Source organism: Staurois parvus, unplaced genomic scaffold (genome assembly GCF_062004578.1).
Source record: "Staurois parvus isolate SC_StPar_1 unplaced genomic scaffold, SC_StPar_1.0 ptg001090l, whole genome shotgun sequence".
Lineage (NCBI taxonomy): Eukaryota > Metazoa > Chordata > Amphibia > Anura > Ranidae > Staurois > Staurois parvus.
In genome coordinates, this window is record NW_028318886.1 from 2,326,332 (window position 1) to 2,343,958 (window position 17,627).

General features: G+C 40.6%; 1 protein-coding gene across 1 annotated transcript in view; it reads left to right on the forward strand.

Moving 5' to 3' along the window:
- Window positions 1-17,190, forward strand: part of GFRA2 (GDNF family receptor alpha 2) — a 142,665-nt gene extending 125,475 nt beyond the window's left edge. Inside the window, exons 5-9 of the mRNA XM_089658722.1 lie at window positions 1,116-1,225; window positions 1,342-1,482; window positions 5,962-6,137; window positions 6,659-6,706; window positions 14,996-17,190. Of these exons, the coding sequence (XP_089514848.1) occupies window positions 1,116-1,225; window positions 1,342-1,482; window positions 5,962-6,137; window positions 6,659-6,706; window positions 14,996-15,115 (595 nt within the window). The 3' untranslated portion in view covers window positions 15,116-17,190. The remainder of the gene's footprint in view (window positions 1-1,115; window positions 1,226-1,341; window positions 1,483-5,961; window positions 6,138-6,658; window positions 6,707-14,995) is intronic.
- Window positions 17,191-17,627: the final 437 nt, after the last annotated feature.

Sequence of the window (17,627 nt, forward strand, 5' to 3'; positions counted from 1 at the left end):
TGACCTATCCGATTATGTACTTCATATTAAGGTGCCCAGTTCCTGCTGAAATTATGAATTTGTATGAAAAATGACTCATGTAGAATGTATGTTTTATGGCACACTCTAGCTCTAATGGCCTAACAGGTCATGACTGACTGAGTTATTGTTTTACGATCGGGCAGAGGAAAGTGGTTTTCAAGCAGACCCCCTGGAACCAGACTAATTAGGGGTTTACAGCCCTGGAGTTTATCTAGCTGTGTTTATCTAGGACAAGAGGCACTCCTAACCTCCGTCCACCCACAGCCCCACATTCCATTCAAAAGGGAGGAGGGAGGACAGGAGAGACAACATGGCCACGACCTAACAAGATGGCTTGTCATGTACAGCATCCATGCCTCTATTGCGCACAATCGCCACACCCCCAATCCATCCTCCTAGTACATATACCCTCCAATCCCCCCTCTTAGTACATATACCCCTCAATCCCCCCCTCCTAGTACATATTCCCCCCTCCAAACCCACCTAGCACATACCCCCCCGAATCCACCCTCCCAGTACATTTTCCCCCCAAGTCCCCCTCTTAGTACACATTCCCCTCCATCCCCCCTGCTAGTACATATCCCCCCTAATCCCCCCTCCTAGCACATATCCCTCCCAATCCTCCCTCCTAGCAAATGTCCCCGCTCCCATTCCTCCTCCTACATATCCTCCCCCTCAACCTTTCCAGCACAAATAGCCTCCCATCCCTCCACCTCCACAAAGCTCTCGGTCCAAGCACAAATTATTGTTACCCTAACTTCCTCCCCCCCCTGCATTGTGTTCTCACTATAATGCCCCGCCTGTAAGTCACCTCCCTTCCCCAAACTTACAGGCAAGAGATGGTCACTACAGAGCCCAATTTACCTAATATGTTGTTTAATTGCAAAGTATTTTCTTTTATTAGTTGTTTACTAAAGTTAATGTTCCTAGTTACCTAGTGCACTTTTTTTTAGCAATAAATTCCTGAGGATCACATCAACAAAGACCAGTGGATCTAACCATTCCACACTAAAAAAAAAAAAAACATTTATCTGCTTTTACCTGCATACACTACATATTCATGATTTTTCAGCTTTGTACTGCTCTACTTACAGGTCTCGGTTGGCAGACTTTGTTACTAACTGTAAGAGCTCTACTCAGACTGCGAGCGGTTGTGTGCGCGATAACTACTCAGCATGTCTTGGAGCTTATGCAGGGCTGATCGGTAAGTCATCTTTGTAGTGTGGCTAATCCCAGCATAATAATAATTCTGCACAGTATATTGTATTGCCATCCTTAGCTTTTAAGACTCAGTATGCATTACTGTTCCTTTTCCCACAGGGTATGATGTAGCTCTGAACTTCCTGGACTCGGACCCCCATTTACTTTCCATTGGGCCCTGGTGTTCTTGTAAGGGTAGTGGAGATCAGGAGACTCAGTGTGAACTATACCTAAAAGAGTTCACTCAGAACCGCTGTCTGCGTAAGTAGGCTATATTTTATTTTAATATGTATGGAACAAGGAAGATGTTCAAGAGTAACTCCAGTTTTGATGGGTGATCTATATATATTGCAGGGATTTTTAACAAAGCTTGTTGCAGATTTACATAGTTAGTCTGGCTGAAAAAATACAAAAATCCATCCAGTTCAACCATTAAAAAAAAAAAAGAAAAGTTATAATTCTATACCTACAGTTAATCCAGAGAAAGGCAAAAAAAAAAACCAGCAAAGCATGATCCAATTTGCTCCTGCAGGGAAATGTGGGGATTTCTAACTTTTGTTATTTTGAAGAAATAACTATATGTTTGTTTGTGTCCATGAGCAAAGTGAGTGTGATTTTAATAATTAAAAACCAGCTGCTGCACAGGCGGGGGTCTGATGGGGAAAAAGGCAGGGTCTGCATCTCTTTAGAGGTGATTTCCTTTTAGGGGTATCTCAGCAAAATCTACATTTTTTGTTGCAGGGATGCCTAAAATCTTGGCTTGTATCTTAGTGCAGACTTCTGGGTAAATCAGTAAGCCAATCACACAAGCAGGAAATGACACTTCTGGAGGGTGTTCTGTACACCATCTGTGTACAGAACACCTCCAGGTTGCGATATTGCATTGGATTTTACAGAACATTGGAGATTGAATAGAAAATATAATTTTTAATAACATTCAATTGCAGTATGACTAGTGTAGCAATTGTATATGCTATATTATTATTTTTATTTACATTTTTTTCCCACAAAAGTGGAGTTACCTTTTAACTTTTTCCTGTCGAGCGGGAATTATTATCCTGGAAGGACGTCATATGACGTCCTCCCCTGATCGCGCTTCACGCGTGCCCCACAGGCTGCGCTCCGGCACAATCTGTCACTGGCTGTGTCCACGAGACATGGTCGATGACAGATCACTACTCCTACCTGCTGCCAGTGTCACGTAATCGCTGTGACCAATCACAGCAGATTACATGACAGTTGTAAACAATGAATGGCTTCCTTTCATGTCATTCACTGCTTAAATCTGTGCTGCAAGCTGTGATTGGTCACAGTGATCACATGTACAGACTGGGCCAATCACAGCCCATCTGTAGCATGTGATCAGTTATGGACAATCACAGCTGATTACAACAAAAACTACTGAATGAATCAGTTTCATTCAGTAAAAATGCTTGCTTATACCAATGTAATTTGTTGGTATAAGTGATCATAATGTGTAAAAAAAAAAAAAAAATACTGATCACTTGCCCAGAGTAATACAATGTTACTATGGTAACATTGTATTGCTCTGGTCACAGGAGTAGAAAAAAAAATAGTAAAACATTTTTTTTAAAATGTAATAAAATTAAAAAAAATAAAAATAAAAAATATCTTTTCTTTTTTTTTTTTACATACTGTCGCCAGTGTGTGTTCCTGATCATCACTGCGCCATTTATATGATGACACTGTACTGCATTGGTGACAGTGTGTAAAAAACAAATTGTTAACATTTTCCACAAAATTATGACAAAAAATGACAACTTCAAAAAACTCGCCATGCCTCTTACGAAATACCTCAGACTGTCTGTCTACTTTCTGTAAAGCAGTCATTTTGGGTGTATTTGTATTGTCCTGTTCTTTTTGGGCCTCAAGAAATTAGATCAGCTGTCAGTACATCAAGATTTATCAATTTTTAGATATATACCATAGTTTGTGGCGTCTATAACTTTATTATGAACTGAATAATAAACACTGATTTGGGTTATTTTCACCAAAGACATGTAGAAGAATACATTTTGGCCTAGATTTGTGTAGAAAGATTATTTATTTTCAAAATGTTAACAGAAATGAAGAAAAATGAATTTTGTTTTAAAAATGTTCAGTCTTTTTTCGTTTATAGCGCAAAAAAACTAAAAACCCCAGTGGTGATTAAAGAAAACTCTATTTGTTTGAAAAAAAATGATTAAAATGTCATATGGTACAGTGTTGCATGACCGCGCAATTGTCATTTAAAGCGCAACAGCGCTGAAAGGTGAAAATTGGCCTGGGCAGGAAGGGGGTAAAAGTGCCTGGTAGGCAAGTGGTTAAGTAATATAAAGGACTTTTTGAAGTACTTGGTGAAATTTTTAAAAGGAGAAGAGGGGAGTTAATATCCCTGTTTCTATTACAAGGATCTGGTAGTCTTACCTTCATTCACACCTAATAAGTGCTTATGGAAGCAGTTATACAGGTGGGGTTTTGTGCGTTTTTGCACTTCTTCAAGGCAGTAAATGTGTGGGATCTTCACAACGAAAGTTTACAAGATCATTCAGATTAATAGGAGCCGACTACAAACTATTAAAATACACTGTGGAAATGAATATATGACTTTATATTTTGATCATAGATTACACTTTAAAGTGGCTCTAAAGGCTCAAGGTTTTTTACCTTCATGTATTCTCTTCACGAAGGTAAAAAAAACCTTCAGTGTGTAGCAGCCCCCTCCCCCCAACACTTACCTGAGCCCGCTCTCGATCCAGTGATGTTCACGAGAGCCTCGGTTATCCGGGGACTCTGTCTTCTGATTGGCTGAGGCAGCAGTGGGAGCCATTGGCATACACTGCTGTCAATCACGGCCAGTGAGCCAATCAGGAGAGCTCTCTGTGTGAATGGACACACTCAGGAGTGCACCTGCTCAGGTGCCTCTATAGCAGGCTGCTTCCTATGGGGGCACACAACAGAAGGGAGGGGCCAGGAGCATCAGCGGGGCACCTGAGAAGAGGAGGATCCGGGCTGGTCTGTGCAAAACCACTGCACAGAGCAGGTAAGTATGACATGTTTGTTATGTATTTAAAAAAAGACTTTAGTATCACTTTAAGTTATTAAAGATGCAAGCTTTCAGGAGGACTTACATTCATTCATCAGGCTTGAAATGTATAAAGCCTGAAGAAGGAGAGCTAAGACACCCAGAAAACTTGTAACTTTAATATCTTTGTGAAAGAGAGTTTTACTTAAATTTCAAACTTTGTGCATAAATCCATAACTAACACTGTAAAATACTCTACTACTACTGCTCTGTAATAAAAAACACAAAATATAATATAGTTATTGTATAAATAAGCCCACATTGCATCTAGGACATGGGCATTGATTGCATCTGTTAAACTTGAGCTGCCTGTGTATATGGACAACACATTAAAAAATACTAACAGCTTATAGCTATAAGCCCTGGAGATGCATTCATCCTGATCTAAGTAACATTGATCCTTCTGGTAAATGGACGGGTAAATAAATCACTGTACACAGGGGCACAACAGGCACCAAGGAATGGACAGAGAAACAAATGCTCTGCCATGGATCTTTTCTAGAATGTTTTACTTAGATAACATATCTAGAAAAGTTTTGACTGATATTTAAACATCATATTAAATTGGCCATTTACCATACTAATGAGGATACCTGTCCTAAGTGTAGCCGAGAGGTAGGGAAATGTATCCATATGGTCTGGTCCTGTTCGCTGTTTCAAAACTTTTGGCGGGCGGTGGTTGCCAACATTGATGCAATTAGTGGAGTCAAAATTATGGTGCATCCCCTGATTCTTCTACTTGGTATGCTACATATTATGCAAGGAAAACTATTTTGTCTAAATAGAAGATGTCCCAAATGGTCTCCGCATGGAAATCTATGATCAATGGCACCCTACCCCTATACAAGGTGACCTACATGGGGCACAACTGCCCTAAAAAATTCAATAAATATGGTCCTCTTAGGTAGAAGCTAGGAACCTCACAATGTAATACTCTGGCTATGGATCATTTTTCTTTAGTTGTAAGAAACCTCCTTTGGGGTGTATATAGGTGATGGCCCCTCCTTACCTATTTTTTTGTATTCTGTTCTATGCGTCCCACACTTGTCTCTTTTACCCCCCCCCACTGGTCCTCCCCCATCCCAGTTCCCTACTCCTGTTCATTCTCCCTCCCCCCTTCCCTTCCTCCCTTTTTTTCTTCTCTTTTTAACCCCTGCGATTGGAAGGTTGGAATGAAAAGGTTTTGGATAGTATCCTTGAAATGTAGTCTTACGTTGGAACATGTTGTTTGGGTTCTCTGGATAACCTCTGCTTGACTATGTGCTTCATGTACCATTTACTATCCGTTTTGATATCTATTATTATTATTATACAGGAGTTATATAGCGCCAACAGTTTGCTCAACGCTTTACAATGTAACGGGAGACAATACAGCAACAATACAGTTCAATACAAGAGGGATAGGAGGGCCCTGCTCCTCGGAGCGTACAATCTAGGATTGTTGAAGCTTGTGAATCTTTTTGTATTGTTACTGTGATTCATATGTACATTGGTGCTATGTCTCAATAAACATTCCTTCTGTTAACAAAAAAAAAGAACAGATTAAAATCCATTGGTCTGATCTTACAAAGTGGCTACTTACACCTTGGAAATATACGTTTTAAAACCCCCTTTGTTGCAAGCTAGTCTGATAAAGCTTTTTCTTGACCTACTAGAAAATGCAATACAAGCCTTTGGCAATGGAACAGATGTTGTCCACAAACAGAACCGCCCTAGAACCCCTCAAACCACCATCTCTTCCTGGGCTGAGAGGAGAAACCTTCTGCCAGACAACCAGAGTGACAGCAATACCCTCTATGAGGCCAACCCCGCTATGTGCAACTCTCTCCAGGTAAGCAGCACATGGATCACTCACAGAGGTAAGGGAGCAACTCATCTGATGGACACAAACTTAAATATCAGCAAAGACTTCACCTGGTCCCTTTGAACTGCTTCCTTCTTGTTGTTCATTGGAAAAACAGAATGTTTGGCCACACAAACAGCAATGTGGTGGATGATATCCTTTACTGGAATCCTTTACATGCAATATGATAATAACATGACAGCTCCAAGACAGGTCTACTGCTCCTCTGTCCTGTCTTGGAGCTGTCATGTTCTTATCATATTGCATATAAAGGATTCCAATAAAGGATTTCATTCTCCACATTGCTGTTTGTGCAGCCAATTATTCTGTTTTTCCATTGCATCTGTGATCACGGATCAGGCCAGCACCTGCATGTCTGTGGAGGGGTTATGAGATTCGGCACTCACCTGGAGCGGATTTTTTACTCTTCTTATTGTTCATAAAATGATCTCTACCATTGTGCGAGGTGTAGCCGGTGTGCTTTAAAAATCTATAATTTCTGGTTGCAGGATATGAAGAATGCCAGCTCCCCGGAACTCACAATCTGTGTTTCTGAGGTACGCTTTTTATTATTGTACCTTTGTAATAGAAATCACGTTAACTTTTTTTAATATCAAAGTTTTCCGTAGTTATATAATTAGGAGGAATGATAACCTTCACATTTACCCTTTCAAACTCCTACAGCTTTGGTACAGAAGAAGACAAATGAAAAGCCTCTAGGTAACTTTTGTCAATTTTCCAACAAAGGAAGAATGGAAAGGCAATCCTGACTCCAAAATGCTATCAGATTAACCTGTTTTGGACCTTACACGTAGCAGATGTGTCCTAAAAAACTGGCTAGGATAGTAGAATTTTGTTTATTAGCCCTCATGCACACTTGACGTTTTTACAGCTGCTCCTTTTGACTTTTGACATTTTTTTCTACAGCTAGTAAACCCCTCAGTATGTTATCCTATGTGTCCATGCACACATAGACTGTAATCAACGTTATTTGGCGGGAGCGGTTTTTGGCTGGAAAAAAAATCCAGGACTAGCTGGTTTCTAGAGGAGTTTTTTAGCTGTAAATGAAAAATGCGGCAAAACGTGGTAAAACGCTGCAAACCGGCGGTTTTGGACTTTTTTTTTACCACCAAAATGTATTTTTTTATTAAAAAATCCCCTAAAAAATGCAAACACGGAAAAACGCAGAAAAACGCCACTATTCGCATCAAAACGCCACTAAACGCTAATGCAAAAAGGCTAAAAAAGCTGAAAAACTCACGTTTTTTAACGTGACTTTACACAGCTAACCTTACCAGCGTTATCTAAACATCCAGTGTACATGAGGGCTAAAGGATAAATTCACCTTTGGGAACATGTTACATGTTCCACATGTTTTTATGGTGGAACATGTAATATGTTCCCATAGCTGGAGCTGTGTCCACCACCCCCTCTCCTTCTGACAGATAGTACAGGGAGATGTTTCCCTGTACTATCTGTCAGATTTGAAAACAGCGCAGCCATGATGGACTCCGCCCACACAGCTGCGTCAATCATTCATGGACTTCCATGAATGAATGGACTGCAAGTCCCGGCAGCCTTAGCGGCTGTGGGCTTGTAGTTTTCAATGAACTACCACGGCGCTGTGGAGAGCCGTGGTAGTTCATTGAAGCTGCCTGTCAGAATATCTGCTTGGCAGTACATCCCGTACAGCAAGCAGATATTCTGACAGGTCTGCAGGAGACCTGCATGGCATCAGCGATCTACTGATCACTGGTGCAATGATTTCCAGGCTCCTTTGGACAAAAATAATAAATGCACATTTTACCTGCAAAAAAATGTGCATTTATTATTTTTGCCCAAAAGGTGAACTTATCCTTTATATTGAAAATGAAAAAAAAAACATTTAAAACATTTTTCATTTTCTAATTATTAGTGGGGTCAAATTGTAATTCATTTTTTTAATGCAGTGATGAGAATATTCAAAGCAGCAGGATAGAAAATTTTCCTGAAAGAAACAAACAGTGCATGTGGTATTAGTTCATTTGTTCCAAAATCAAAAATTAAAAGCAAACTAGGTTCTGAAGTAAATAAACAAAAATGTGTTGTGCACTAACTCAGAAAAATAAAAATAAAATAATAATAATTATTATTTATATTTAATTTTATTTATTTTTATGAGGAGTTAGCGCACCACATTTTTGTTTATTTATTTATTTTGAGTGAGAGTACACTTGGGGAGTGAGTGCAGCAATCGAATCTCTTCTATTATTATATGTATTGTATAGCAGAGCATGAGTTTATAATTATACTTAAGTTTTGAAGTACTTTCAAACGACATTCATCAAGCCATCAAATGTACTGAGAATTTTAGCATGAAAGTTCTACTAGTGTGTGGCCAGCTTTAGGTATATTTCTTGTGCCCTGTCCCTCTTCCCTGCTATGGCTGCCTGGCTCCAATTAGAATCTGCATCAAAGGAGCAGCTGCAGCCAGTCCCACGTAAAATGGCACTTTGAGATGTGAAATAACATTGCTTCCCATGGTGCCTGTTCACATATGTCCAGTGCGCTGGCAGTGTGGATTCAGTGCAGATTTTGTGCGGTTTGAAAAAGAGTCATGTACGATTTCTGAGCAGTGCCTTCAGGTTCAGGTGTTAATTACAGGCTATTGACTTCTATGGAAACCATTTCTAAACCATATACTGTATGTGTGAACAGGATTTAAATCCTGAGCTAATCCTGTCCCGAACCTGATGTAAACCTGACATGAACCGCTGAATAACTACTGTGTAAATTATATATTTACCGCTGCTCAAGATAGAGATACTCTCAATCTCCAAGCACAACTCCTCCTGTAGGTGCTAGCCTAGCTCATGTGCTGCATAGTTGAGAACAAATGACTTCCGATCGGCTGCACTCCAAACAATTCACTTTATTGAACCAGGATGAAAGCAATACAGACAGTGGAAATAGAATGGGGGACTGGCAGGTAAACGCAATTCATGATAAAGACAGAGCTTAATAATGTGTATTGTATTTATATATTGTATTTCCACTGTCTGTATTGGTTTTATCTTAGTTCAATAAAGTGGATTGTTTGGAGTGCAGCAGATTGGAAGTGGTTTGTTCTCATCTATTGTGTCAGTTAGCTGTGAAACCTGAGCTTCAGTCCGCACCGCACATGTGTGAATCAGCTCTTATTCTGTTTCATTCAGGTGTAGATCAAAGAGGTAAACTTTAGTCTGTTCATGACATAAGTTAAACTGTACCCAGGGCGCAGCATTTTTAATATCTTTATATAGATAGTTTTCACTTACCTTGGCACCTACTTGGGAACTTGCCAACTTTCGCCCAGAGATACAGGCTTTTTGCTTGGGTTACCAGCTCTTGGGTGCTGGGCTTAGATTTCCAGCTTTCTGGTGATTGATAAGAGTGACTGCATTATCTCTCCTGTTGCAGAGCAGGGACCAGGATAGGTACTGGAGGGTGGATTCCACTCTCTCCTCACTCCTATGGCAGTTTACTTTGGACAGAAGGAACAGGTAGAGGGGGCCCCCATGGAGAATCAACCGGCTTCTCAGTACAGTAGTGCTGGGGAGTGAGGACGAGCTGCCCCTCTTCCAGTCTTCTCTTGCCAAATGACATACTACGTGACCAGAGACAGGAAGAAGGAGAAGCTGCCTTCATTCGTGGGTCGTTGAGAAGGAGATCTAAATTGTGAGTATGCGGAGGGTGGCAGGAGCAACTCAGCCCCAGAGCTCCCCTTTCCCTCTCAAAGAGCATCCTAGGTCCCCTCCACCTCCTCCCCAGAGAGCCCTCCACCCCAGCCTCCCAACACCCCTCTCTTTTTTCATCCCACTAATAGCACCTTCATTTACATATCAGTCCACGCCCTCAAGGAGCTTACAATCTAAGGTCCCTCACGCACATTCAAACATACACATACTAGGGCCATTTTACCTACCAGCATGTCTTTGGAATGTGGAAGGAAACAAGAGTACCCAGGGGAAACCCTACGAAGGCACAGGGAGAACATACAAACTCCATGCAGGTAGTGCCATGGTTGGGTTTTGAACTGACAACCTTAGTGCTGTTAGGCAGAAGTGCTAATCACTGTACTGCAAGGCAGTATGTACACACTATAATGTTCACTTTACATCTACAGTAATGGTACTTGTTTTAAAACTAACACTAGTCAAGCCAGAAAAATAACAGTTTTTTCATCTTGATATGTATTTTTTGCCCAAAAATAAGACAGTATGCCTTGTTTGCCACCTCTCCCCCCCCCCCAAAAAAAAACAAGAAACAATTATTTTATTATCTTAAAGTGTATCTGAAGCCCCAAAACCTTTTAACCATTTTTTTTTAGTTTTGGATGGAATAGAAAAGGGTTAGATCCTTTGTATATATTGCCTTCTGTGGTGCCAGTCTGGGTTACCCAGTAGCAGGAGATTCCTAATTGAATTCAAAGATGACAACTGTAAATAAGAGCGTGGTTGCCTTTAGGCTGCTATTATAAAATACTTTGATAATGAGAACTCTTGTGTTTTGGAAATGTACCCTGCACACTACACTTATGTTCCTGGGTTCTAGAAGACTCATTATAATCTACCTATGTGCATTTATGAATTTTTTAACTCTTTTGTTTGGTAATCACAGTGCATGTAGTGCATGCCCTCATTCCGTGTTTTACTCCTTTGTTAGTTTGCCTAGTTTGTATTTTATTCCTTTATTCCCTGTTTTCGCTTTTGTATGGAGCATTGTATTGTTTACCCATTGTGAGCTGTATACTTCTGTTATTCTATCCTATTCACTGTTTCACACTGTCATTTTCATTATGTATGTCCCCATTTTGTATTCTGTTCTCTGTAGGCAACCTGTATGCTCTTTCTGTTTTCAGGCTCCTCAGTCTGTGCTTTTTTACGCTAATTTTGTTCCCTAAACCCAATTCAGTGTTCTATAGCTCTATTTGATTCCTTATATCCTGGTTCAGCATGTACATCTTCATACGGTGCTCGGTACTTTTAATGGGTCCTTTACACCTTTATTCTCTACTTTACTCTCTCATTCTGTTAAATGCCAGTTCTTATCTCTACAGCCTGTCTTTTCCTATGTCCTGATTCTGCATTTTACAAATTCTTTATGTAGCTAGTAGTTGTCAACCACCTTCAACTGGACGTGTTCTCTAATTTTGATGAGGGTTCTACCTTCTGCAAGCCACTTTTTCAGTTCCAATAAGTCAGGAAATATCCTAACATTTATATCCACACAGGTAGCACAGACTCTTCTGCTGGTTCACATATATGCGTATTGGATGCCTTTTGAACAGCATCCAATCCGCATGACATGTGAAATAGCATTGCTTCCTATGGTGCCTGTTCACATATGTTTGGTGCACTGGCGCTGCGCATTCAGTGAGGTTTGAAAAAGAGTCGTGTCTGACTTCTGAGCAGTGCGGTCAGGTTCAGGTGTGGATTACAGGCTGTTGACATTTATGGACACCATCTCTAAACGGCATGTGTGTGAACAAGATAAGATCCTGAGAGCTAATCCTGTCCTGAACTTGATGTAAACCTGATATGAACCGATGAACCACTACTGTATCAATTAACTGAGAAACCTGAGCTTCAATCCGCACCACACATGTGTAAATCAGCTCTTAACCCTTTAGTGCCAGTGCCTCCTGGTCCTCTAAGGGGTTTCTGATGCTGGGAGGCTGGGCAGGGTTTAGGGTCATGTGACCACCGTGATTGGCTGCCACAGCGGTCACATGATCAGAAAGGTCTGGATCGCAAGAAGAGATCGGGACCTTTCCATGGAACACCGATACATGTGCTGGTTCTTTTGGAGGGGACTGCAGACTAGCATCTTGCCTACTGACTATGGGCCCTGGCGTTTGAAGGGGCTCTATTCTATGGAAGGTATGTGCCTGGTGGACCTTTTGGAGTATTTTTACTTCAGATTCAAGTCCATGTCTTCCCAAACCACACAGACTCTGAGAACTGGAAGACCTGGATACAGATGTGGGGTCTCTGTGCCAAAACAAGCATTGACTGCTTCAAATCTCCTCCTAGACTCAGAGCAGATGTTAATATAATCAGCTCAAAACAAACTGAGGCTGAGGTCTCTTGCTGTAATCTGTTTATTGAGGTTTACTGTTGTGTCTTTCTCCCATTTTTAATTGAGGTAGTTGAGAAATCTATTGTTTCTTTCTGTTGGCTAATCCTCCTGGATGTTCCTACATAATAGGATAAGACTTGTGTCAACTTTACTTCATTACCTAATCAGCGTGGGATGTTTATTACAATGTGTAATATTTATTTTTATTGTTCATGTGGGGACTGTCCCTATTTCTGAAGTGTATAAAAACCTGTATTTCTGTTCAGTAAAGAGTTCCAGTTGCACCTAAGCTAGTGTTGTATAGTTCTTGGGTAGAATGCCCAGCTATAATGCCTTGGTCCTGTGTCCCAGCGGTGAGGAAGCAATTCTCTCATGGAAGCACCTAGGCAGGGTGCAAGGCGGTCCGCCACACCCCATATTCTAGTTACAAAATCACATCCTTGTTGTCAGGAAGTCTGCAAAGGTGGCGATTCCTCGATTTTTATGCTTAAGGTGTAAATTGTTGTCAAATCGCCAGGGTAAAGCTGTTACAATGGCATTATATGTAGAAGACAGATGGTGTTTAAGCCCCACACCCCATTCAGGGATGGTTGTTCCAGTTTGATGTAGATGGCCTTTTTTGTGTCTCCCTTTTCCATAAGGTGTGGAAAGACTGCTAAATCCTTTCTTTAGGGCCTGGGGCTTTTCACACAACCTGTCTTCCACACATAATGGAATTTTAGCAATTTGATGACAAATTCCTGCTTTAACCATATAGTATAAATCAAATATATTGAATTGAATACAACACCTATGCAGATGAAGTCCAGCTGAATGGTACTAACTACTACTAGATACACCATGAACTGGACAAATGACAACCTTCACAGACAACTTCTTTCTGTGTTTTGTATCTCATTCTGTCCCCAACACCTTGATGCTGACCTATAGATCCATAATCCATTCTGAATCCTATATCCTATGTGCTCATTTTGTTACTTTTGTTATGGTTTTCTTATTCTCAAAAAGATCATTTGCTAACACTCTTATTCTGTACTATATCAATATGATTTGAGGCTTCGTCAAATATGCTTAGCCCCCACAATTCTCTATTAACGCCACAAAATACACAGCACTATGCAATATAGATTGTATACTGGTCTCAGCAGTCCTGTCATTAACATAACTTACACCAGGTGAGCTCAACCCTTGGCCCACGTGCCACATGTGGCCCTCGGAGCCTTCTGATGTGGCCCTTAACTTCAAACCAGGGAAGTGCAACCCATTGATTGCAATCTGGGCTTGCCAACTCACCATCCCAAAGCATCAGAGTGCATTGCGCTGGGGCCAGCAGTGGAGGGAGCAGGAGCCGTATAAGCCAATGCTTCCTCTGTAGCACCAGGTCCTGTCCCAAGTGGAGTGATATCATGTGCACTTTGCCTGGGACCTGTCTAGCAGCCTGGAAACAGAGAGTGATGCCAGCAGAAGCTGGATGAGGAAAAAAAGGTCAGTATATTAAACAACACATACACAGTGCTTTTGTAGTGAGCATTTTAGCACTTATGAAAGGGTTAACAACTATTAGGCTGCTTTGACACTGATCCACGGGTGCAGCGCAGTGCACTTGCAGCTTTCTTGCAGGTTAGCTGCATGGAGCCATATACTTCTATTATATCCTGTGGGTTTGGTGCATCTCCTACAACCACTTAAATCCAGCTTCTCCTCCTCTCCCTCCTGCCAGTATTCAGAGGCTGCAGGAGGAAAATGTTCATTATGCTATTCAAAATGAAAAATGTGAAATTCTGAACCATTTAATTGTTGCCCACAACTGTTTACCAAATCACTTAAGTGGCCCTTGCTCTTCAAAAGGTTGAGCACCCCTGATTTACACATATATAGACCAAAACAACTGTATAAAATATTTACCCTATAAATATGAATACCAACTATGAGCTACTCTTTGCCAGTTGGCATGATTAAAACAGAAGAGGGTCTTAGAAGGCACACCAACATAAACCACCACTATATTTAGCCTCCCCTCCTGCTGCACCCAACTGCCTTGATGACAACTTAGTCTTGAGGAGCACCATCAATACAAACCACACCATGGGTAATCCCTTTTACACCAGTGGGATCCTCAGCTGCCAATTTTACTACTAGTCTTTTTCTTCCAGTTGCAATTTTCTTTATTTACTCTATCCCCAGCATACCAAAATCCAGATGGGTGGATGATGCAACTTTTCATTTAGCAAAATGACTGATCATCTTTCCCAGAGACCTACCTACTGCTCCTCCTTCCCATCTGTCTTGTCCATGCAATAAATAGGCACCCTTTCTTCTCAAAAGCTCCATTCATTAACCCTTTTATGGCCTCTTATGTCTCCAGTTTTACCTTCACTAACTTCATGAAGGAACTTATGCTAAAAAGTACAGGTGATGTATAATCCTAAAATATTCCAGTTAAATCCACCAATAGCTATGTAGTGCAGATTGGGTGCATTGTTTAGGTATGCCATTATATGATATAGATTTGAGAAAACTAAATGAGACTGTACAGATTTAAGGAGATTATGACATGTTTGGTCAATTTAGGGACTCAATTATTTTTGGCAATTATTTTTCTAAACAGAGTTTTTACATATCTTATAGAAAATGTATATGATGTGGTAATCTTGGTCTGTGTTATGGAAATCTCATGTCCCGTTTTACAGTTGGATTCTATTGGTTTGCCATATACCTCTTACAACTCTTTCCTTTTGTTTTTGCAGTCACAGCTAAACGCAGACCTTTCACCAGACTTAAGGATATATGAAGACTCGGGTACTTCTTGCCACAAGGCGAGCATTTTCTACATTGGCATCATTCTCTATCTCACTGCCTTATTCTGACAGTGATACAATGGACATAGAAATCTTCTATTCATGGATGGTGACACAGACTGACAAAATGTATATACCTTGAGCAAACCCTCCACGATGGAGTGCAAGCCAGAGCGCTTATGACAGACAGACACAATGGAGACAGGAAAGACTGATGAAAAACTGTACAATCACCTGCTTGGTTCTAGTAGGAAAGATTCCTGTATATAGCTATAAAAGGGGACTGGTGGGCCATTCGTGTGTTTAATATATGTATAAATAGAAAATAAAATGTCAGGCTTATATTATGACTGTCTACACAGGCACTGGAAACAGAAGCTCACGCTGTGTAAAAATGCCGCCATTTTTCTGGTCAGCACTCTTGCAGCTGGGAGGAGGGGTGACTCCTGGGGAGAACAGTGCAATAATAAAGAGGGGAAAATACTCAAAGACACTCAAGCCATGCTAAAGCTGAACTTCAGAAAGATATAAAACCCACGATTTTAATCAGTTATGTGTTTAATAAAAATGGATATTTTTTATTTAAATGAGAACTCCATGTAAACCACTAAATACACAGATTAAATGCATATGTGAGGTCTGTTTTGTCTGCTAAAAGAGTTGTATTTTTTCCATCCCATCCTGAAATTTACCCAGCTCTATTAGGCATCACAGCCCTCTCTGGCATGGCAGGAGACCTGGTTTTGATCTGCTATAGTTGGGTAACACATACAGGTCTTATCCCTCCCCCAGCCTGTGGATGAACAGTGAAAGGAGAAGCAAGAGATTGATAAGCTCATCTCTCTGTCCCTCTGCTCTCTCTTGTCCTTTGTGAGCACTTGTGAGCAGTGCAGCATAAGTGATTGGTTTCTACTACATTACAAGGTGATGTTTCTACATCATCCAGTTAGTAGTCTGGGGAGGTGTTTCTGTATTTCTTAACTGCAGTGATGAAAAGTGATGTCATACATGTGGCTAGAATGACTGGTTCCTGATTACAAAATTGGCCAAACAAAAAGGCCTTTTTTCACAGTATATATACTGTAACTCCTTCCTGGAGTTCAGCTTTAATTTTTAACATTGTATAAGTGACTGCCTGTGGTTCAACACATCAGATCTTCACCAGGTTTTGTGGACGTATTTGGCATATATCAATCCTTAGCACTGATTTGCCATTTTTAATGCCTGTGTGTATAAACCTTATTGCCACCATAGATAGATTGAATCTTGCCCGATTCAGCAGAGGCAGGCTGAGATTTGATCCATCTATAGTTTGGGCAGGCTGGTTGTACTGAAGTTGATCCATCGATCAAAGTCATTGTTACTAGCCTTTTGGATTTCTTTCATGTGTTCACGACCAGCAGCTATATATATAGCCACCAACAATTAATATTTTGTTCTGCCCGCAGGGAAGAATCCCCACCTGCAGCACACAATAGCGCTGCGGGAGGGATTCCTGGGAATTGAGCAATTTTCTTTCCTTCCACCCATGGTGGAAAGAAAGAAAACTGCATAATCTATGGGCTGGTTAGAAGTCCTTGAAAATAGCAGCGATAATGTGCTTTCTACAGTATCCATTGGTCAGGTTTTAAATGAGTGATACATCCTGATCGCATCTTGGGGTTACTGTTCTTTGCACATTGCTCTTTGCCTTGTTAAACATGCTTGACCGAGATGCAATAAAAGGATTACGCTGTAAACAATAAATCAATGGTCAATTGAAGAGCATTGTGGGAGAAGTGCTGCAGATGTTTGATGGGAGAAGACTTGAAGCGCAATGTTCTGCAGATACATTGAATCAGCAAAAAAAGACTGTCGCTGAACAGATTTTCTGTCATTTGATGAAATATTACAAGCGTATTGACCTGAGCTGGACAAATGTAAACAAATCTCAGTGCGAAACCCACAGAAACAAATTAATATATTAATTGTAATGGGGACCTGCAAAATAAGCTAGCAAACAGCATCCATCAGGAAGCTGACAGGCGATGTGTTAGCAGTGGGAAGCTCTGGAGCACTTATTCCCTGTACATAAATATCTTTATATGCCGTCTGCAATCCTGCATTTTTCTTCATTTAACGAATTAAAATGTATTGACCCCAAAGTCTCATTCATTTTATTGTTGGATGGAAGTGGCATGCAAAAGGATGTCTGGAGTGGGGTGGAGAGAGGAATACAAGAGACAAGAAAATGCAGACACACACAGAACTACGGACCTCTGGGCATGATGAATGGAATGCTTGGAATTCTGTATTGTATGGATTATAAATAATTCTCAATTTTAGAAGAAAGAGCTACATAGTCATGTTATGTATTTATGTTTTATAATACTTTCTGAGTCACTGATCTAGAAAAGGCGTGCAGATCTGGAAAGTCAGAAGTCATTATTTACATACTTGTCCACATCTGTGATTCAAAGAACTGAAAGTGGAACTAAATGCTTAATAATTACCTGTCTAATTGTCCTGCGCCAGAACTATCATTTTCTTCTGAGTGCCAATACAATAGCCAACTGGGGATGATGTTGCTCTTGAGCATGCG